Source organism: Lygodium microphyllum, chromosome 18, assembly GCF_053477565.2.
Source record: "Lygodium microphyllum isolate KBCC chromosome 18, Lygodium_microphyllum_v1.1.10, whole genome shotgun sequence".
Classification (NCBI taxonomy): Eukaryota; Viridiplantae; Streptophyta; class Polypodiopsida; order Schizaeales; family Lygodiaceae; genus Lygodium; species Lygodium microphyllum.
The window spans coordinates 14,074,467-14,096,710 of NC_141152.1; the positions used below are offsets into that span (position 1 = coordinate 14,074,467).

General features: G+C 44.5%; 1 protein-coding gene across 7 annotated transcripts in view; it reads left to right on the forward strand.

The window, feature by feature from the left end:
* LOC148020604 (NAD(P)-linked oxidoreductase superfamily protein) overlaps positions 1–22,244 on the forward strand; it is a 47,067-nt gene that overhangs the window by 23,633 nt on the left and 1,190 nt on the right. The window contains exon 6 of one of the 7 annotated variants that reach the window (XR_015694569.1): positions 21,793–22,040. The exons of 4 other annotated variants lie outside the window; for them this stretch is intronic. Coding sequence is in view for 2 of the 3 variants with exons in the window: in XM_087698389.1 (XP_087554515.1) it covers positions 21,114–21,224 (111 nt within the window). In the remaining variant the exon portion in view is untranslated. Of the gene's footprint in view, positions 1–19,109; positions 19,132–21,113; positions 21,703–21,792; positions 22,041–22,244 lie in introns of those variants that run through there. 2 more of the 7 variants (XM_087698389.1, XM_087698390.1) reach the window with 2 other exon arrangements.

Here is a 22,244-nt window from a genome sequence, read left to right on the forward strand (position 1 = left end):
GAATCGAATGTGGGAAGCAGCCAATATCTTTGCTGAATTGGCAAAAGATCCTTAGTTTACTCGGTTTTTGAACACTCCTACGAAGGACAACAAGGGCAAGAAGAGAAAATCCTCTTCTAGAACTTCGGGACAGCAAGATGCACCGAAGAACAAGCCAAAGCCTTCTCAAGATGCTCCTAAAGATGCTCATGGTGAAAAGCAGTTGGTGCCAGTTGGGCAAGAAATGCAAATGCAAGTTCATGATGTGAATGCTGATCCTATGGTTTTTGGACAGCAAGGTTTGCATGAGAATTTGGGGCAGCCAGCGTACTTTGGTGGTAGCACAATTTTTCATGCTATGGTGGGTGAGCGACCGAATGTGGGAATGTATGGCACACCTCCCCATAACTTTCAGCAACCAATGCATGGCTTGCATAACCCAATGTACTCGGGTATGGCTCATGGAATGCATAATCCGATGTATGGCGGCATCGGTATGATGCCTGGTGTGCAAAATCACACATATGGGCAAGCATCGGTACCTCGTCGTGCTTTTGGGGCTCAAGGAATAAGTGCTGGTCATGCAAATGCTCTGTTTAATGCTGGCTATCATGGAAAGTGCCTCTACACTAGCGGATACACTATGCCTTTCATGTGAGCTTATTGAGGTCTTTTTATAGTGATGTGTCTAAGGATGTATCTGCTGAAATTCAGTTCAATGTAGAGGAGCTGAATGAGATATCGGTATCCGAGCAGATTTTGGCACATAAAGGGAAAAGGTCAAAGGCAAAGCTTCCATAAGCTATCGGGTGAAGTTTCACAACTGTTCACCAATGGATGCTAAATGGATGGAAGAGGATGACTTGGCAGACCATCCTCAGTTGTTGCAGCTTTATCTTGATGCCTTTCAGTTAGAGCCGACTTTGGATCGGGTGGGCTCTTTCAGGTTCAGCAGGGCAAGGGTCCAGAGTACCACCTGATACTGAAGGGGGAGGTAGCACTTCCACTCCTCCTGGAATGGACTGCTCTCGTGTATAGTGGATCTCGGATGTATTCAGCATGCATCCAAGGTACTGTGCTGACAGTATATCTGCCATGAGGTCACTATTCAGTGTACTAGTCACTGTGGTATGTATGCAGATGGGTATGGTTTTCATTGCAGCTCTGAAACTGTACATTTGCATCAGGTTATGATCATGAGAGACTGATTACTGAGTGCTGGTTTTCAGTGTATGATCATTAGTTTCAGTGGTATTCAGCTGGTTCTATGGATAGCAGCATGTGTACTGAATGCCATTGACAATTCAGCCATGGTTTCGGCTCGGTTTATGATTTACTATGGTTGTGTAGTGAGCACTGTTGAGAAACAAGAGTTTGGGATGCATCCGATGAGTTTCTGGAAACAGTTCTGGACTATTGTTGAGCTTTATGCTATGTTTATGCTGGCTGGAAATTTTCAGCAAATGGTGGGCATAAGAGATAGTTAGCCAACAGTGGCCAATGTTGTGTTGGCTATGATGCCTTGTGAAAATTCCAGTGCAATATTGTTTGCTTTGACACATTACAGTGCAATCGAGGAAGATTGCAAGGATTTCAAGGGGGTGGTTTGTCACGAGGACGTGAAAATTTCATGATTTGCTTAAGTTTAATTGACATTTGATTAAAGGATTAATCAAATGTGCAATTAAAAGATGCACATGTGAGGTGCAAGCTACTTTTTTATAGTTGAAGGCCCAAGGACCCTGTGAAAAAGATGGGTGTCAAAGGCAAAAGTTGTAACAAGTTATACTTGTTAGATTCTAGGAGAATTTTGGTGTCAGTTTGTCCCTAGAAGTATTGATTGGCCATTAAGTGTCAGTGTGGTGACACTAGGGACTAGGCATTAATTAATGGATTAATGCTTGTCCAAGGGTAAATTAATGCATGGGACCACTTTGGGTTGCAAATGGCCTAGCCAATTAATTTTTGGATGGGCAAGGTCAATTTTCTGGGCATGGATTAAGGGTTGAATTAATTTTCAGAATTAATTAATTCTGAAAATTAATTAAATGGCTGGAAATTGCTGAAAATGGATTAAGAAAGCTGCCACTTGGCAAAACTTTCCCATGTAAGTGGGGGAAAGGCTAAATAGGGCTGAAGGGAGAGGGAAATCTCGTTTTTTCATTTTGGAGCTGTTGGGAAGAGGTGTTGGACTGCTGCTGCTGCCAGCTTTTGGGGCCATTTACTAGCCATTGGAGACCATTTTGGTGATGGAGATTGCATATTCTTGACCTTGGGAAGCTGACAATTGCTGCTGATGCACTTTCTCCTGAAGATCACAATCTCTGATACTCCTATTGTTGTTGGTGCATTCGTTTGGGGCTGGTATAGCAGGGCAGCAGCTGATTTTGATTAGTTCTTACGACAAATCTCAGAATTTTCTCTCTCTACAGCATTCTCTCATCTCCTTCAGCCTATGCTCAACCATTCTCAGCAATTCTCAGCCATTCGGAGGAGATCTCAGCCATTTTTGGTGGGCTGATCTGTAATTTCTGCAGTAAACCCTAATTTACAGCAGAAATTAGGGTTTAGCAGCCACCTTGGGATCTGTGCCAGAGATTGAAGGCTCAAGGGACTGAAATCAGTAGCTGATAATTGAAAATTATCAAGGGATTTTAGGAGCCAGCCCATCCTGAATTGATTTGGGGCAGCATTTGGCCAGCCAAGGGTCAAATTGGAGAAGAAGTCCTGGGCGAATCAAGGGGCAAATGACCCAAAAGGCTTTCTGGTCATTTATGACAGTAAGAGTAATTGGTTAGCAAGAGGAGATTGAAGAATCTCGAGTTGTACTCCTTCCAATTGAATGAAAGCTAAATAAATACCGCAAGGGGCACCAGTTTTGGGGCCAATAGGGAGTCTATTGTCCAAGAATGTTATGGTAAAGTGTGTATTTGATTTTCTGTGCATTTATTTATTGCTGTAATTAACTCTTAAATCAGGTTATCACCACCCATTCCAAGAAGGAAGTCTGGTTTCGGCATGTCTTTGTATATGAGGCTTTTTGCCATGTTTTCAAGGACAAAGACAATAAGCTGGATTCTAAATCAATGAAATGCATCTTTTTTGGTTACGAGGATGTAGGTGAGATGGGTTATTGTCTATGGGATCTATAGGCTAGGAAGGTCATCTATAGCCATGATGTTGTTCTCTATGAGGAGAAGATACATAAGTAGCCTGAGAAGATAGTTGAGGTATACAAAGTGATATTTTAGAAGGAGCCGCTTGTTACTGCATAGCGAGTTAGACTGCTTGCAATTGATGTTCTAGTGGTCCATGATCATGATGCTGGACAGGATGTACATGCGCAATAGCGTGTTTTGTAATGTTTTACCAGAGATGGATGTCAGCTTGATTGGTTCGTACCCTTCATAAACTATGCTATAGTGATAGATGTTGGTGAGTCACTTACCTAGAATGAGGCCATGCATTGAGGTGATAGTCACTCTTGGGAGAGAGCCATGCAATCAAAGTATGACTAATTGCAAAAAATCCATATGTGGGATTTGGTTCCCTTACCTAGTAAAAAGCGTACTTTGCCATGCAAATGGATCTTTAAGTTGAAGAGTATCCTTGGACACCTTAAGCCAATATATAAGGCCAAATTGGTTGCAAAGGGTTTTAAGAGCATGGTGTTGATTTGATGAGGTCTTCTCTCTTGTGGTCAAGATGACTAACCTATGCTTAGTATTGGCTTTGGTTACGCAGTTAGATTTGGACTTTTATCAGATAGATGTGAAGATGGCTCTCACATGGGCACCTTCATGATGAGATTTATATGTAGCAACTTAAGGGCTTTGAGAAAAAAGGCAAGGATTACCTAGTGTGTAAGTTGAGAAAGAGCATAGCCTTAAGCAAGCACCTAGGAAATTGTACTACAAGTTTAGTGCTTTCATGTATTCATAGGGATATACACGTAGTGATATGGATCTGTGCCTCTACACTAAGAAGGCTTGTGATGACAACCTTATTATTTTGGTATTTTATGTTTTTGATATGTTGATTGCTGAGAGAGCTCATGATGAGTTGGATACCTTGAAAAGTCTGCCCAAACAGAGCTTTGAGATAAAGGACATGGGACAAACCTCACATATTTTTTGTATTGGCATCATGCATGATCCCTCTAAGGGGCTCCTTTACTTGTCACAGAAGGACTATATACAAAAGGACCTTAAGTATTTCCATATGTAGGATGTTAAGCCTATTGGCTATCCTTTACCTTTCTACATAAAGGTTAGTCAAGCAGATTGTCCCTTATCAGATGAGCAGAAGGTTGAGATGGCCAAGATCCCTTCTGTATTACTAGTGGGTAGTTTGATGTATGCCATGATAGCCACTCGTTGAGACATAGCATTTGAAGTGGAAGTTGTGGCACGCTATATGGCTGCACTTGGCCAGCGACATTGGGACTCCATAAAGGATATCATGATGTACTTGAAAGGCATTGCAGATGTGAGCATTTGCTATGGTGATGAGGATACTATACTCGTGGGTTACATTGACTCTGACTATGCAGGACATGCAGATAGTAGGAAGTCCATTTCTAGGTATATCTTCACTTTTATTGGAGATATTGTTTCTTGGATGTCTAGGATGTAGAAATGCACGGCCTTATCTACTACTGAGACAGAGTATGTTGCAGCTACTTAGGCTTGCAAGGAGGCCCTATGGTTAGGCCGTCTCTGGTGATAAACCTTGATATTACTATTACTCCTATATTGCATTTAGATTCTACAAGTGCTATTCAGTTGGCCAGGAATCCGGTCTTCCATGCGAAGACAAAGCATATTGAGATGCGCTATCACTTCATTAAGGAGGTGGTAGAGGACGAGTATGTTGAGCTCGCCAAGATCTTGACTGATGAGAATCTTGTAGATTTGCTCATAAAAAGTCTCTCAGCGAAGTGTTTTGTCTTCTTTAAGAAGATGATGGCCGTAGGATAGATGGCATCTAGTTCTCATCCTGTTGTACTTTATGTACATTTGTACTTTGTCACTTTTTCTTGTTCTCTTCTCACTAGAGGCACATTCAACTTTAAGTGGGAGGTTGTTGGGGATAAAGCTGCCTATGCCTATGCTGCCCTGTATTTATTTAACACACCGTGATCGCACATCTGTACATTGCAGGTAGCAGACGCCCATCATTGCCACTTTATTCTTTATTTTTTCAGTGGCTATTGAATAAGGGAAGACTAGTCACATATTGTGACTGTTGGAGTTTCCATATATGGTGTCTCTCTCTCTCTTACTCTCTTGCTTCATTCTCCATAGCTCTTGCTTTACTTTGGCTTCCTCTTGTATGCTTCCACTGGGGCTTTACCTTTCACATAGCTATAATGACACCTATTGTTCAAGTACCCATACTTCCTTCTTCACCTAAAGAAGATCAACTTGATGGGTTGAACTACTCCCTTTGGTTATATAAGTGGAGTATATTCTCAACACCTTTGATATTTAGGATTTTGTTACCATTGCTATTCCCTGTCTAGTGGGGGATTCCCACATCGGTTCTTTGATGAACCAAGCTGCTTTATGGGATTGACTTAATTTTAGAATGTGGTCTTGCCTTTTCATGAGCTTACAAGATTTTATCCTTGTTCATGTGTACAGACTTCAGACCACAACAAAAGTGTGGACAAAGTCAGCCTCTCTACCATTAGAAGACAAAGCTTTGCCCATTGCATCAACCTAGAGAAGAAACTTCAGATGCTCTCAGGAGTCAGTGGATGATTCCCCTTCTATGCAGGAGTACATTAAGCTTTGCCCATTGCATCACCCTAGAGAAGAAACTTCGGATGCTCTCAATTGATGGTTCCCCTTTTATGTAGGAGCATATTAACCACAATGGAAGACATGCAAGATGAACTTGCATCCCCTAGGTTGGACAATATCTTTAGAGGATGTGGCGATAATCCTTCTTACTCATCTATTGTCTCCCAAGTATGATGTTTTCTACAATAGTCTATTAACCTTCAAAGTACAAGAGACTATTCTTTGGGAGGAGTTAGCACCGCTTCTTTTGAAGCATGAAGAGCAGCTTAAGGAGATTGGAGTTAGTGGATCTACGAAATCTTTTACTGTAGGTTCGAGAGGGGACAACAAGAAGGACAATAATAATAATAAGAAGAAGGTTTAGCATTTGGAGTCTTCCTTGGGCTTTGACATAGATTTAGAGAAGCCAAACGTCCATATTGTGGGAAGGGCACTCATCTTGAAAAAAAGTGTTGAAAGAAATACCCTCACCTTCATTCAAGAGCTAAGGATGGCTCTAAAAGATATAAGCCCTCCTCTACCTCTTCACTAGATGTTACCCATGAGTTCGTATTTCTTCATATCCATGAGATGGAGCCTTCTTTAGCAAATTTTGACACTTCTACATTGCAGTGGGTGAGTTTTTTGGTTATTTAGCTATATATAGCTTGCCCCTCCTTTATTTTGTAGGTAAAATGTGGTTGATTATATTACTTAAAAAAACTGATTACAACGGAGTGGGGGTATATCCCCATGTGGGATTACCTGCTTGCATAATGAAAAACAGGTCCTGGCCGCCCCAAGTGTGCATGAAATGACCTCGAAGCTCTTGAAGAGCCTTGGATTCGCCTTGCACTTGATCCCATTGGCCATGGAGGGAGTGGATGATGGAGGTCCAGAGCTCTCTTAAGGTCGCTTGTATTGAAAGTCTCTCTCTGCCGAAAGCCTCCTGACATCGTGCTTTCCAGATATGTCACCCAGTAAGACTCCTTATGATCTCCCATACCTCAGAGTGGTCTATTGTGGGCTCCAGTACCTGGCGAATGTGGGTAGAGCCTCCAAACCGACCACTGTGCATGACCTTGCCTCGATAATGAATATCACGTCCTGCATCCCGGTCTTTATAGAAGGTGATGGCCCTCGCTGATTGCCTGCCAATAGAAAGCTCCCCATGAGATACATCCAAGGCTGGGTGCTATACGATGAAGGATGCGGCATGCTCCTCTCCACACGAGCTATGCCATCTCACACGACCAAAGGCAGTGCTTTGGGGTTTCCAAAGGCTGCTGTGTGCAACGCTTACAATCTTCCTCCTGCATCTTTGCAAGCCAACTTCCCATCACTAAGCCTCCATGTGCCACTAGCCATAAGAAATATGATACCCTCCTCGGTCTCTAGCTATCCCATAGGCGGCGCCAGAAGATCCATTGGAAAGGCTTCGTGATGCTATGCTCCGCCCAGTGCGCCTGCTACGTGACGGCGCCCACTCCATATCCTCCTGCATCAGTACGTGTCTGCCAATCCTTGCAGTGTACTCCAGGAACCTCGGTGGCTTCTTGGCGACCGCAGTGGCCAGCCATAGCCACTCTTCTGGATCCCACTCTAGCTCATCAAGTGGCCTTCCCTCCCAGATCCAAAGGTGCCACTCCTTGAGCTCCGTCTAGAAGACAAAAGGATCCAGCCGCCATATCTTCCCGTGCAGGCCAATCACCTGGATTCTCCTCCATGAAAGGACAGCTATCCTCTCATCCTGTTGCCCTCTGTCAAGAGCCAGACGCCCCCCCTTCCTGTACGGTGAAGAAAGTCCCATGTGGAGCGCCGCCCACTCTACTTGCCACCTATAGGGGAATGCCTGTTGGTAAAAACCTAGTGGCCCATACCTCCTTGGTCTCTGTTGGCTCTCGTATCGGGGGAGCAAGCCACTCTCGAGGTATTGCTGCGTCTATCTCTCTTCTCCTCAACTCTACTCCTCTCTGGCAGCCTGATACTCGCTGCACTACCTCCTCGTCCACCATCTTGTACACCTCCTGCTATGTCCTGATGGTACGAGCCGGGCCGGCCTCCCAACCAGCCCACAAGATGTTGGGGCGCTCGCTAATCTGTGCTCCCTTCCCGATCTTTGACCTGGGGGTTCCAGACCACCGGTTGACGGTCTATCTCTTCCTGGCAGCTGGGAAGGATCCGGATTAGGGCCTTACGGAAGCCTTGCTACACGCAGAGCAAGCTGCGTAGGAAAGGTGATTGGGGGGGGGGGTGATTTGGGCTGATGTGAAGATCCATTTTAGGGATGGCTTCCACTCACCGCCAAGCCTCGGTCTACAATCCTAAAGACCCTCCTGTAATAGGATCTTCCAGGTTTGCCCTCCTGGTGTGAGGCCGCGGACAACTAGCTTGTCCAAGAGGGCCATACTCTGATACTCTGGGTCTATGATCCCAAGCCCTCCCTCTGACCGATGCCGTATGATGGTCGCCCATGCCACCTTAGCCCTGGAATCCCTGGAACCGTCTGACCCGGACCAAAGGAAATTCCACACTAGGCGGTGAAGCTGCACTACACAGGATGAGGAGAAGCACCAACACGAGGCGATGTACTAGGCCGTTGCTAGGAGGACCTAGTCAACCACTAGGACTCCGCCTGCTAGTGAGAGGCGAGCCGTGCTCTAGTAGGTCAGCTTCCTTTGAATAGAATTGAGGATTGGAAAAAATTGCTGGGCGGGAATGATGTCCAGTTCCACTTGGAATCCTAGGTAATGGACGGTCTGCCCTTTGCTCACCCAGGTGGACGCCTCACTCCGTGCAAGAGTTCGGGTATTTGAGGAAACCAACCGACTTTTGCTTGTTGATTTTTGCTCCCGTTGCAAAACATAACACCTCAAGAGCCAGCCTCACTCTCTCCAGCATTAACTCATCGTCCTCTATGTAAAGTGCTATATCATTTGTATACTTTGAGTCTAGCAACTCAGTCTCCTCTCACACTGGAAGTCGGAGGCCATGTAATCCGCTCACACGTGACCTGAGAAAGTGAGACATTGCCTCTGCAAAGAGTAGGAACAGGTAGGAGGCCAGGGGGCAGCCATGCCAGACCGATCTCTGTAGCCGAAACTCCTCCCCTTACCTTCCGCCTATGAGAACCCTGCTGTTGGCTGATCTGTTAAGTGCGGAGACCCGACGGATCCAAGCGTGGGGGAAACCCAACCTCACCATGGTGCCCTCTAGGAAATCCCAATTCATCCTGTCATAAGCTTTGTTGAAGTCCAAGAGTAGAATGGCCAGTCTCTGCCCACTGTGCTGAGCCCACTCTGTTGCCTCAAAGAAGGTGAATACATTGTCTAGGATGGTCCTATCCTGGACAAAGCTTGTCTGTGTGTCATGAATGATGTCTGGAAGTACGGGGCACAGTTGCCTATCAATCATCTTTGCCGGTGCCTTATAGGCCACTGACAATAAGGTGATTGGTCTCCACTAGGAAAGCTCCAACCAGTCTCCCCCTTTTGGGAGAAGACTGATAAGGCCTGCCGAAAGACTCGCTGGCATCTGTCCTGAGGTGAAAATCTCCTGGAAGGCCATCAGTAAGGGGTCCTTCATCACCTCCTAGTACGTGGTGAAGAAGGCCTTAGAGAGGCCATCCTCTCCTGGGCATTTCTGCCCGTCCTGTGTGTGGAAAGCCTCCTCTAGTTCCTTCTCTGTGAAGGGGCTAGGAGGGAGCGTCCCATCTCCTCTATGACGAGGGACAGGACGTGATCCAGAGCTGCTGTCTGCAACGCTGTCCTCTAGCTGAGGCTGTCTCCTGCTGGAAGAGGCATCTATAATAGTTGGTGGCAATCTCCATCACCTCGTTCTAGAGTGAATCCTCCCATATTGATCCCGAAGGTTGCGTATCTGCTCTCCTGAGTGGTGTGCTTGAAAGAACTCCCTGCGCATCGTGTCCCCCTTCCACGTCTAGAAGGCTACTGAGGTGCAAAATGAGAACTCTGAGCACCTGTCATCTAGGCCGGCGATGGCTGCTCGTGTGCGCACCTCTTGTGCGTGGAGGATGGGATCCCCTAGTGTCTCCTGTAGCAATCTCTGCGTAGCTGCTAGGTCCCACCGGAGTGCTCTCTCCTTCTCCCAGCACTGCTGCCTGGCATGTAGGGTTGCCTCTTGGCAGATACTGCTCGACGCGGCTAGGACTTTTGCAACCTCCTCTGCGATTTGGTCCCTCTTGCTCCACTTCCTTGTCCAAATCTGCTCAATCTGCCTCTTCACCTCCTCTCTCTTGTAGATCGAGTTAGGGATCCGACAGGATTGTGTATCTAGGGAAGATGCTAGGGGATCAAGTGTCAGGAGGACCGGGCAGTGATCGGACAGAGTGGTTCTAGGAAACTGTTCTATCTAACCTCCGCGAGAGCATCCCCACACTCCCACATAGAACCTATCCAACCGCTCTAGCAAGGCTCTGCCTAGCTGCCTGTATCCCCATGAGAAGTCCAACGACCTTTCCCTCTTGTGGAACGCTGGGTCTCTCCAAGCATCGCGAGCTCCTACTGCCAGTAGGAAGACCTCCCATGCCTCCTGCTCCTCCCTAGCCATGCCGTGGTAGTTTCTGCCTTTACCTTGCTGGTCCTCTAAGGCCTCTAGGTTGTTGAGGTCTCCTCCAACAATCCAAGAGTCCACCTCTGGGAGTCTTGTTGTAATCTCCACCCAGAACCTGGTGCGTGCCTTGACCTCAGTGGGAGCATAGATATTGAGGACTTCGATGCACGAGTCCTCAATATCCAACTTGACCCATAGAACCCTCCCTACCACAATCACCCCATAATCCCGTACACAAGTGGTAAGGCTCCGGGCCAATAGAGGTGCATATGCCTCCAATCTTGCCGTGGGCACTGATGGTGTATTCCTAGTAGGTGTATGACTTGCCTGGGAGAACCTTCCCTACCCGATGGGCCTGGGCAGAGGTGAACTTGTGCTCTTGTAGAAGCAGGATGTCTATCCGTCCCGCAACGGCCGGCCGCAACTCCTGCTGAACAATCAACTTTCTGGAACCATGTGCCCCACTGTAGTGGAGACTATTCACATTCCAGGATGCTAGGTGCAGGCTCATGGGGAAACTTGTGATTGACCAAACAGGCATCTATTCGGTGTGGAAGCTACTAATGAGGAAGAAGAACTATGGGGCATACAAGTATGCTTTACCGCAGGCATGGACGACGAACTCCAGTCCCCCATGGTGGCCCTCGAGCAGACCATGGGGGTGATAGATGCTCCAGGTGGTACTACCAATGCATCTATCAACCAAGCTGAGAGTCCTGACTCTGTACACTAGTAAAAACGGGCCGCCTGTGCTAGGGGCCTCTTGATCACGTCCATCGGAGCTCTCCACTGTGGAGGGGCACGAAAGATAATGCTCAAGTGTGGGACCTCGACACCAATCCACTAGTTAATGTCCATTGTGCAACCTAGCTACTGTTGTGCAAACAAAGCTAGTCCTTCTTTTCCCATCCACTAGGAGATGTGGTCTGCCACGTGACTCTTCACCTCCTCCTCTATCTGTGTCATCGTCCAATCCCTTGAGTGAGAGGATTGAAGGAAAAAGGCATGGTTTGGTCTATCCGGTGGTGCTAGTAGATAGACCTTGCCCCTCCTTGACTTACGCACTACGAAGATCCCCACCTCTAGAGGTAGTGGGAACTCTTCGTGCTCCACAACCCGCAGGTAAGACCACGGGCCATTGCGAAAGAACTCCTGTGGTAACTGTTGCGCCTATCTCGGGAAGGTGTGACGGGCGGTAAGGGAAAATCAGCTGGTGGTTGTGGGGGGAGGGGGGGCAAGACTGTTGGTGTGAGAAGGATGTGGGTGTGTGTGGCTTATCACCTCCTGTGGGAGGGGGGGTTGGTCTGGGTGGGATCACCTGTACCGGGTGCGAATTATGGGGGGTGCTTGACAAGGGAGGTGGTGGGGGGGAAGAGGATCAAGGGATGGTGGGGTGGTTAGAGGCGCGTGGTGAGTGTGGGGGAGGGCTAGTGGCCTTGGAAGGGGGGGGGGGGTTGTGGGCCAGGGTCAGTAGGGAATCCATGGGAGGTCGGGGGGGGTGGGTGTGGGGGCTGTGGGATCTCAGGTGAGGTAGTCTGTGCGGCACGGGTGGTGGATGTGGGGGACTACGGTCCTGGTGTGTGGGGCAGGTAGGGGGGTTTGTGGAGTGCTCTGCTAGGTGTGGGGGGGGGGGGGGTCGCTTGCCCTCCTGATCCTTGTTGACGAGGCTGTGTCTGAGGAGTTGGCTGCAGCCCCCTGTGCTATCTCCCTCTCTGTTGTCTCTAGACCCGTGTGAAGCCGTCAGCATCCACCTGCGGGCTTGTCGATGGAGTCGCCTTGGCTCCGAAACGCGTGCAAACTGTTGCATGATGCCCAAAGTCATGGCAACGTAGACATTGCCCTAGTTGCCCAATCACGATGGCCTACTGCCTAAAGGAGTGACCTCCTGCCTCAATCTTTAGGAACTCGGGTGTACTCTTTGTGTCTTTCACTACCACTCGTACCTTTGGGACTCTTGCAGCTGTCACTGCATCCGCGAAAGAGGCAGGAAGAAGTGTGCCGAAGAGCCGTCCAAAGTCCTCCACTAACTGGCGGTACTCTATTGGCAGTCCGGGGAAAAGTAAGGTGATTGGATGTCTGAGAAATCTATTGTGGAGCGCAAATGTCTCCGTTGTGAAACTGCTATACCAGGGAACCATGTGAATGACCCCCTTTGTGGAGGCTTAGGGCGAGCTCTCCACTAACTCACAAGCTGCGTCCATAGAGGTGAGTCAAACCATGAAGATCCCTTTGCCCATGAGGACTGCCTCCACGGTCTGCATTGTACCAATGAGCAATGTGGAGTGGAGCCAATCCCGCAGTTGGGCCCTTGATGGGGAGTGTCCAATGACCTGACCAAAGATCACTGTTTCTTTTAACTCTAGCTTTGTGGCACGGACAGCTAAGAGCTGTTCCTCAAAGAGGATGATGCGCAAGGTGTTTGATTGGAGGGCACTCGTAGAATGCGTTGGCGTCTGACAAGGGGTTTCCATTGTGTGTCCTTGTTGGGAACCTACCTATCACACTGTTGTGCTACTGGGGCGGGGGGGGGGGGAGTTGCTGCAGGGGGAGGGAGCAACTGGAGGTTGGGGGGGAGGGAGTCGATGGCGAGGAGGGGGGGAACCGGGCGAGGGGTTGGTAAGGGAAAAGGCGGAGCGTAGGCGGGGGGGGGGGGGGGGGGCGTAGAGCAGGCAGCCGCATGGTAGGTGGTGGGCGCAAGGCGGGTAGGCGGCAGCAGGGCGGAGAGGTGAAGACTGTTGAGCGGGGGAGGACTGTCGAGCAGGAGGGGGGAAGACTGATGGGAGGGCGCAGGGGGGAGGACTGGCGCAGGCGGTAGTTCAGTTGGAGACGGGGGGGCAGCGACACGACGTGATGGCGGGGAGTCCTCTGTAAGTATGATTTGGGGACTTCAATGCTTGCACATCACAAAGACAGCTTGCCCCCCTTAGTTGGTTAGTCATTCATCTTTGCAGGTTTCAACACACACTGGCGTTTGGGACTCTCCCTCTTCTGGTGCTGCCTTCTGTCATCAGCCTGATTTGGTGCCCTCACTGTTTTCTTGGGCTGCATGCAGGGATTGGTAAGTCAGTGTATTCAGCTTCCTATCAGAGTTTAGTGCAGATTTTCTCCTTCCATTCTCTTCTTTCATTGCAGTCTTTCTCTTCCCTTCTCTCTTTGTGTTTGTGGATCCTCTTCCATTGGGCAATCCTACACATTTCAGTCTGCAGCCTACTCCACCAGTTTTGCAGCTGTCACTACTTTAGAGTTTGCGTTTTCAGTTTCAGGTTGTTGTCTAGCATTGTCTACTTCATCTGCAGCAGTTATCTACCATTAGCCACCTCTTGGAGATCTGGACTTTTCCTGCCACACAACACCAGATTTCAGTAATCTTTATCTACAAATGGCCCTTAGCGGCTGCGTTTCATCACCTTCAGTTCGAAGCTTTTGCATTTAGTTCATTCTTGGTGGTTTTGTTGCACTTGGGGTCCAAGGATGCAAGATAACACTTGGACACTCTCCCTTAGTCTACTCCCTAAGAGTCATTGGTTGTTGGATATCTCTGCTCCTTGAGCACTCAACACCCACACATTTGTATCATCTTCTTCATTCATTTCATTTTAACAATCATTAAGTTCATTCCTTCTGTGTTCTTGTTTGAGTTTATTGTGTTTTAGTCCTAGTTGTACATTCTACGTGTTTTCTTTGTGCAAATCCTAGCACATCTTCACATGGTATTAGAGCTAATACTCTTCTAAGAGTATCTTGTGGCTATTGTGAAAAGATTGGTTTGCACAAGCAACACGAATCTAATATATAATGGCTTAGACTCCTTTACCTTGGGATCCTCTAGTGTCTGGTATTCTAGCCAAGGTATTTCGATCATTTCACACTAGTTACTACTCCTAGTTTTATATTTTCATGTTAGGTGGACTACTACCTTGGTGGTTGAGCGGTTGGATCCTTGACTAGCATTGGAGCCCTCTCTTGAGATCAACTATGAGCACATCACGGCTACCTTGGTGGCTGGTTCTTCCTCTAGTTCTACCAATTGGGGAGTGTCTTGTCTACCCTTTGCATCCAAATACTCTAGGCTTTTATCATTTATTAGATTCTTGATACCACAAGTCGGCGTCAACTTCTCCTCTATCTTCGATATCGACATCCATGGTTTCAAATGTGGTTGCTTTTCCACATGGTACATGTAGGTTTTGGCTTTGTCTTCTTGTCTTTGGCTTCGATATCCCATCCTTGTTATATTTTCTTTTGCATTGCATATAGAATTGCATTTCATCTCATTATTTGGTCATTGTAAAAGGGTGCTTGTTCATGTGAACAATTCCCTCATGAGGGCACTATTTGAGTGGCACCTTGTTGTATGAGCAAGTCTCTTAAGCATTGCCACTTTGCATTTGCATTGTGTCTATATGTTGAACCTTGGATGTGTCAAAAACTTACAAGAATAAGCATCTCTCTAAGGTAAAAACTCATACATTGTGTATTTATCATCCTTTACATTTCTCCTTTATTTCTTCTTAACTCTATGCCAACACCCCTTGATTATGATTGTGTATCATTTGGTCTTACTTTTATGTATGAGCTATGGAGGCAATTCAAAATAAAAAGGAAAAAACAAAGTTAGTTGGGTGACTTAAAAGAAGGTATTCACCACCTCTATGATCTTGATAGGTCCTTGGGTAGTTCGAAGTGATACCCTTGGCATGATGCCTTGGTCTCTTTGGGGCGAGCCCTTTTAGATCTAAAGGGTTGGAGCTTGTCTCTCACTCCACATGGCAACCTTTTTGGGTTTGGGAGGGAGTGTTGAGCAACCTTCAACACTTTTCAATAGTCTTCTCTAGGGAAGAAAATCACATCATGTTGAGAAATGGTAGGGTTGCAGGAGAAGCATAAAGTGTATGTAAAACACTGTGAAAAGAAAACACAAAAACAAAGAATGAAGAATGATGAACAATGAATCGTGTTGATATAATAGAACCGAGCTGAGAGATGATTGTATTGTTTTGGTTGATTAGTTGGCAGCACCGTGAAGGATTTGCACTATGAAGGGAGTGAAATGCAATCCTTTGGGTAGAGATGTTGGAATAGACACTAAAAGATGAAAGATGGTAGTAGAGAGAGCAAAATGTAGTACTCATGTGCTATTAGAAAAGATCATCTTCTTAAGCTAAAAAGATGCATTACACACATTAAATCTTCATTAGCTATATATAACAGTTGCAAAAATCACTAATTACCAAAGTTTCTGTCCCATAAGCCAAACCCCTACTTTTGGGAGGATCCACATCTACAACTAGGAGGTTGCCCAGCCAATTTTTTCATCCCTTCTTTTGTAGGTTCAGCCACCAACTCACTGCTGCCACACTATCATCAGTCCAAGGCGCCCTGTTTTTGGTTTTTGTCTACTCCAACTGCTTCCCTATAGTCAAGCGACCTCTCCTTCAGCAGGTGCCTTCACTACTGTTGCTCCAGGCTGCTGCGTTTACTGCTGCAGCAAGCTGCCTGCTGTCCAACACCCTAGACAGTAGTTTCCAGCCTGTGTTTTATTACTACATAGGGTCCCCAACATCTAACTACCCTTTGGCAAGTGTCACCCAATTGCATACTATTGTGTGTGATTGGCTGTGCACTTGGTACATTGCTGCATTAAACCGTTCTAGCCCTCCAGACTGCTATGTTTTGGTTTTCAACGGTTGCCCTTTCATTTTCAGCATCATCTCAACTCTCACTTGTGGTTACAGTCCTTGGGATCTGTCTTTGGTGGAATCCGCTCATCGACTACTCCCTTAGTCCACTCCCACAAGAGTCATCAGCTGTTGGACAGCCTTGAATTTGAGTATCTTGTACAATCTTTCGTTCATTAATCGTTTTTCTTTGTTTGCATGTTTGTGTATTGCGTATTGTGTTTTTGCATTGTTGTATGAGTTAGTGTTTCGGTCATGTTCATGCATCTAAAGCCTAGCATATTTTCACATGGTGTCAAAACTAGTGCTAAGTAGATACACGGGTGACATGTAAGCACATCACAATGTCTGAGACTTCTTCCTCTTGGGATCATAGTGGGTTTTTCCGGCGTCTTTATCTATGGAGGTTTGAGGAGACATTATGGCCTTAGCAAGGAGGATGATGCATCAACCTCTTCTTTACCTTTTTGGCCAAATATATGGGGCTTATGACAGAAAGGGAGTTCAATGAATTCATGTATATCAGATATTTCCACCACAATGGAGACACTTTGGGAGCATTGTGCGACGAGTGGGGCTATGCCTCTAGTTGTTGCATTGATTGCTAGTGTTTCTTTTGATACATAGCCACCTTAGTGGCACACCCTTATAAGTCTCTTGAAGGATTGGGTGAGTTGTTTGCTAACCCCACCCCATTCAATTTCTCACCACAGGCACTTCTAGCCACCATTTCAAGGTCTCCTCATATATCCTTTCCTAGTACCACTTCCCCACCTTACCATGAGTTTCATTGGTAGAGACCTATTGATGGACATGCACTTAGACTAGCATCCTTAGGGTACTCTAGGCTAGGCTAGATTTTCCTCAGTGTTCTTAGTTGCTTAGGCTATTTAGTCGGGCTTGTAGGCTAATTTGCCCTTAGGCTACTTAAGCTTTAGCATTCTCTTCATTTGTTTTTCACTGCATTTACACATTTTCTTACTTTTGTTTTTATTCATTTTAGCTTTATTTTTGTTTGAGACTGAAGGATTTCAGTACGAACCTCTCCTCCCAAGGTGAATCTTGCAATATCTCTTGATGCTACCACGGCAACTACTTCTCCCTAGCTCCTCCAGATGGGGTGCTTCATGGTTTTCAACACCACACGAAGACCGAGATTTGGTTCCTCTTTCTTCTTTGGCATCAACATCTATGGTTGAGAGGGATTCCTACCCTTCACTTAGTTAGTACCTATAGGTTTCGGCATTTGTCTTCAACATCAACTTCCCTTCCCTATGTATTTACCCTTTGTATTGCATGATCATCATCTAAATTATCATGCGAAGATCTAACTATAGAATGTGATGAGGCATGTGCACCTAGCCCCTTTAGATAAACTAATACACCGTAGACTCCTAGAGCTTTGCAAGTAGTGAAGGTAAGAGGGAGAAGAAGAAAAATGCTTGGCAATGATTGGAGAAGAGACATAGTTGGGGATAGTACGATGATATCTCATGTGATGTCAAAGTATACCAAACTTTTGATAGTCTTGTTGTGTAGAACTCATCCCTATGACTCAAAGTAGTTGCAATGCTTTGGTAGCATGGGATCAAAGGTTGAGGGGTGATAGGAACTGAAAAAAAGACTCAAGGCTCAGAAGATCTATACTGAATTGTAAAAGTAAAAAAATTAATCACACTTTCAAAAAGAAGGTTAGTAGCTTCTACTCATCACGGGTCAATGATGCAATCACATGATGGATTGTGAAAATGTTAATGGCACTAAAAGTAGCATTCATGTATGCATCTCATTGTGCAGAGCACCCTTGAATGAATCTTGAGTTGTTTCATTGATGGTTCCTTTCATACTTTGCCATCGATACCTTGGATAGGTGGTTGGAATAGTCTTCTATTTTGTGATGTTGGATTTTGCCATCACTTATTTTTTCCCATAGACATAGTTACTTCATTAAAGGAAAAAATTCAAGGTGGTTTAATATATTGCCTTTGCAAGTCTTGGTAGGGCAGTCGATGAGCACCCTTTATTTGGTGCCCTTGCCTCTCCGGAGTGACTCTTTGGACTCTTGAGATAAAATAACTAGAGCCTTTTTGTAATCTTGGTAGGTCCTTGGGTAGTCGATGTACACCCATTGACCATGCCTTGGTTGCTTTGGGGTGGGGTGTCTTTGGAGGTAAAAACATGGGATGAGCTATGCTTGCAGTCCCTTCTAGTTTAAGTTTTGGGCTTAAGAGGGGGTGCTAAGCTAAAAGTCAAACATGTTTCTATTCATGTAAGATAGGTTTGTTCTTTTTTGTTGCAAGTATGCTGTTCTTTCCATGAGGCTAGTGGGCTATAGTTGAATTAGAGCTTGAAAACAAATCAAGGTGCTTTTTTGGGAATCTCTTAGTTCGAATATCTGATCTAGAACAAATGTTACATTGTATCATTACTCTTGACCGTGATGCTTATGGAAGAATCTTTCCATTGCTGATGTTGATTTTTCATAACCAAGGAGTTCATGATAGTTTTCATAAGATTGAAATTATTCCTTCTACTTCATGATTTAATTGGCAATGCTTGTCATCACTAGTATTAGTTCATCATTAATGGATTTTCTGCAGTGCTACTAGTGGAGTCCATTGCTAGTTGGTAGGTCATGTTGACTCTACCTCTTTAGTGGGGTTTTTCAAACATAGTATTTCAACAGCCTCCACCACAGTAGTCTTCAGCTTAGTTCAAAACGTTTCGAGTTTTTAGATGTTTAAACATTCAAATTGTAGACTCCATGAGAAACAAACCTATTGTAATATTGTTGCAGTCGACAATGGTCTCCGTTGTATTAGATGGCAAGTTAGTATGCAATGCTTCTATTGGTTTCCTAGTTAGAACCTCAATATTAAGATAGAGGTCCACTTTTCAATCTCAGTAACCATGGTTATTATAGTTGCAAATTACAATATAAGTTCCATAGTAGCAAAGAAATGCGGTTCTTTGATTTAGAAATTTTCAAAACATTTTTAGAAGTAATAAATGTTTTTTAGAGTAAAAAATGTGAGTTAAAAAATAAACAATGAAGCATTACTTTACTAAAATGTTGATTGATGTGGAGTGTCAGTGAGGAAGATGAGCACGACCATGGAGCAGCCCACAATGATAGTGATGATGATGACAACGACATTGAGTTTGAGTAGTGACTTGTGAGGACTCAAGATTTTGAATGAGAGACTTATTTTTTTGGCATTTTGTTTAGTTTTTAGAGTCGATCACTTTAGTATCTATTCTTGTTTGGAGAGTTGATTAAATGACTTGTCTCATTTATGGATTGTGTATAATATATCATGGTTCATTTGGATTTTTATTAAAACTAGTCTTTCTCCTAGATAGAGTGGTAAATAACCTGATTAAGTACTTATTACAACAAACATAAAATTCACATAAACTGAAAATGTATACTTTATCACTTTAATCTTGGACATTGGAGACCCTATTGGTTTGGTATCCCTTGCAATATTTGTTTATCTTATATTGCAAATGGAAGGAGTAAAACTAAGATATTCTGATATTCTCCACTAATCCAAGTACCTCTTGTTGTCGAAATTGACCAAGTCTTCAAACCGATTTGCCCCTTGGTTTGCTTGGGGATTGGCCTTCACCTTGCTCCTTGAAAGACAAATCTAGTTCCAAATCTGATATTGGTTGGCTGGCCTTTTAAATCTTCTGAAATTTCTCGATTTCAGCTGTTGAAATTCAAGTCCTAGGCCCTCAATTCTGAGCATGCATCTCGAGGTGGTTGTCAAACCCTAATTTCTGTTGTAAATTAGGGTTTACAACAATGATTGATTGAAATCTCTTTCTCTGATGGCTCAAACTAGTGGAAAATGTTGAGATAACTTGAGAGATAACTAGGGGATGAGAGAGAATGTTGTAGAGAGAGAAATTTCAGAAATTTCAGAGTTTCATCATGAGAAACATTGAAAAACTATTGCTCAAACAGCCATGGAATCTATTATCTACAGTCTAGGATTACCAGAAAGATTGATGCCCCTCTTGTATACTATCGCTTGCAGGAGAAGGACCTTGGCTTGTTGTTACCTGCTCTTGGAGGGCTCCAAATTGTGGTCACTTGCTGTAGGAATGATCCTTGGTGATTGCGAATCACATCAGTAACTTCTCCTTGCTCTCTAACAGCCTCCTTCTCTCTCACAATAGTTGGAATAGACTCTATCAGCTCCTATAAACGTTTTTTTCACTTGCATGGGTAAGTTTTGCCAAGTGGCAGTCTTTTAATCCCATTTTCTAGTATTATCTAGCTTATTAAATTAATTTTCAAAATATTAATTTTAAAAATCAATTTAATAATTATTCTATTGCTCATAAGATTAATTCCACTAGGCAATAATTAGATTGGCTAGGTCAATTTGTCTTCCAAGTATCCTTGAGTAGTTTTTGACTCTTAGACTAGTATCAATTAATTAATTAATGCCTAGTTTCTAATGTCGCCACTGAGATTAGTGGCCAATAAATTGATATAGGCCCAAATTTGACACTGGGTATCACCTAGCACTTGTCAGACATAACTTATTACAACTTTTGCCTTTGGCACCCAATGCATCATTAGGGTCCTTGGCTTGTTACCATGAAATAGCTACCATGTGTATCACATGTGCTAAACAACCTCGCACATTTGATTAATATCTTAATTAAATATTATTAGCAAGATTAAAGCATCTCAAAACTGCACGTCGCCATGACATTGACATTTTGTCATTTTATTTTGCAATGAGAATCATGACATTGTACCTTGATCCATTCCACGTTTCACGTGGGCTATTTAACACGTGTATGAATTGTGATGTTTGAGTGTGAATCATAGTATAGCTTGTGTAAAGATTAAACTTTGATATACATCAATAATCGATGTGTAACTACTAATGTGTTATGCTCAAATGACTCCCTTTTGCCCAATTGACCATTTTTTGTTTAAGAGAGTTCCATAGAGGTTTAAAACCTCTTCCCAAGTTTAGAACAAAAAAATCCCTTTATGAAAAAATTGTGTTTTGTGTTTTATTCGCTCTGGAAAGAAACTTATGGAACTCCCTTGGCGTTTGTGCAACTCCAGGGTATAGGCCTTTGGGGATGTGGACATATTCTCTTTCTTAGTCTTTCAATCAAGATATTGGGCAATTACCTACCAAAAGTTTCAGTGATTGCTTCCAGCTTACTGAAGTAGTCCTTAGATGACACCTCAAAATCCCAAATCCCTGAAGTGCTGTCTAAAAGTATACACATAGTCTGGAGAAGATATGTCATGAATAATCAGCTGACAAAAAGAGGTTTTTGGAGCCTGTAGACATGTCCAGAGAAAAACTTAGCCTGGAAGACAAAAAATTGTTGGCCCCGGAAGATATCTTTCACTGATGTCTCCAAGGAAGGATCAACTTTACCAGATGAAATTTAGCTTCACCAAACCTTCTAAATTATTGGGAACCCAGCCTCACCTGATGGTGAACAACAGTACAAATTCTTCTTTGAGGAAAGGCCATTAGACGAACCTGTCACTGATAATCCTAACTCTAAATTCCCTGGTAACTTCGTTCAACAAAAATAATGGTAGATCTGGTTTATGATGGATCATGCAGCCGCATGTACTCTTTAAATAATATTTAGGAGCCCTGTTTTCAGCTTCCAGCTTCTGAGTTCCACTGTTTTAGGTTTAGGTGATTTTTTGCTTTAATCTGTGAGTTTCAGGTTCATACAAAATGTTTGGCACTAAAATAAACATTCTTCATGCACAACAGCTTCTCCACTGATCAAATATTGACTCCAATTACTTGAAGGTCTCATCCTCAAGTCCAATCACTGAGCATAGATCGTCCAGGCAATTCAGGACCAACTTGTAATCACAGAGTCTGGTTGTCCACAAATTGTGAACTGCATTATACCAAACACCATAGTTTTTTCATATGGCAATTGGAGTATGATTCAAGGCTTGTGGCTGAATTGTACACAGGGTTCTCTGTGTATGTAGTACGGACTGATCCGTACGGTATGTATTCATACAATTTAGTATGAAAAAATAGGCACTTTTTGGCTACTCTGTTTTAAGCGTACAACTTTCTTTTTTTCTTTCTCCTTTCTTTTTTTTTCTCTCTCTCTCCCCCTCTCTCTCTATCCTCTCCCTCTCTCTCAACCTTCTCTCTCTCAAGCCCACACACCCACACTTCTCTTATTTGTACGATCATTCATGTAT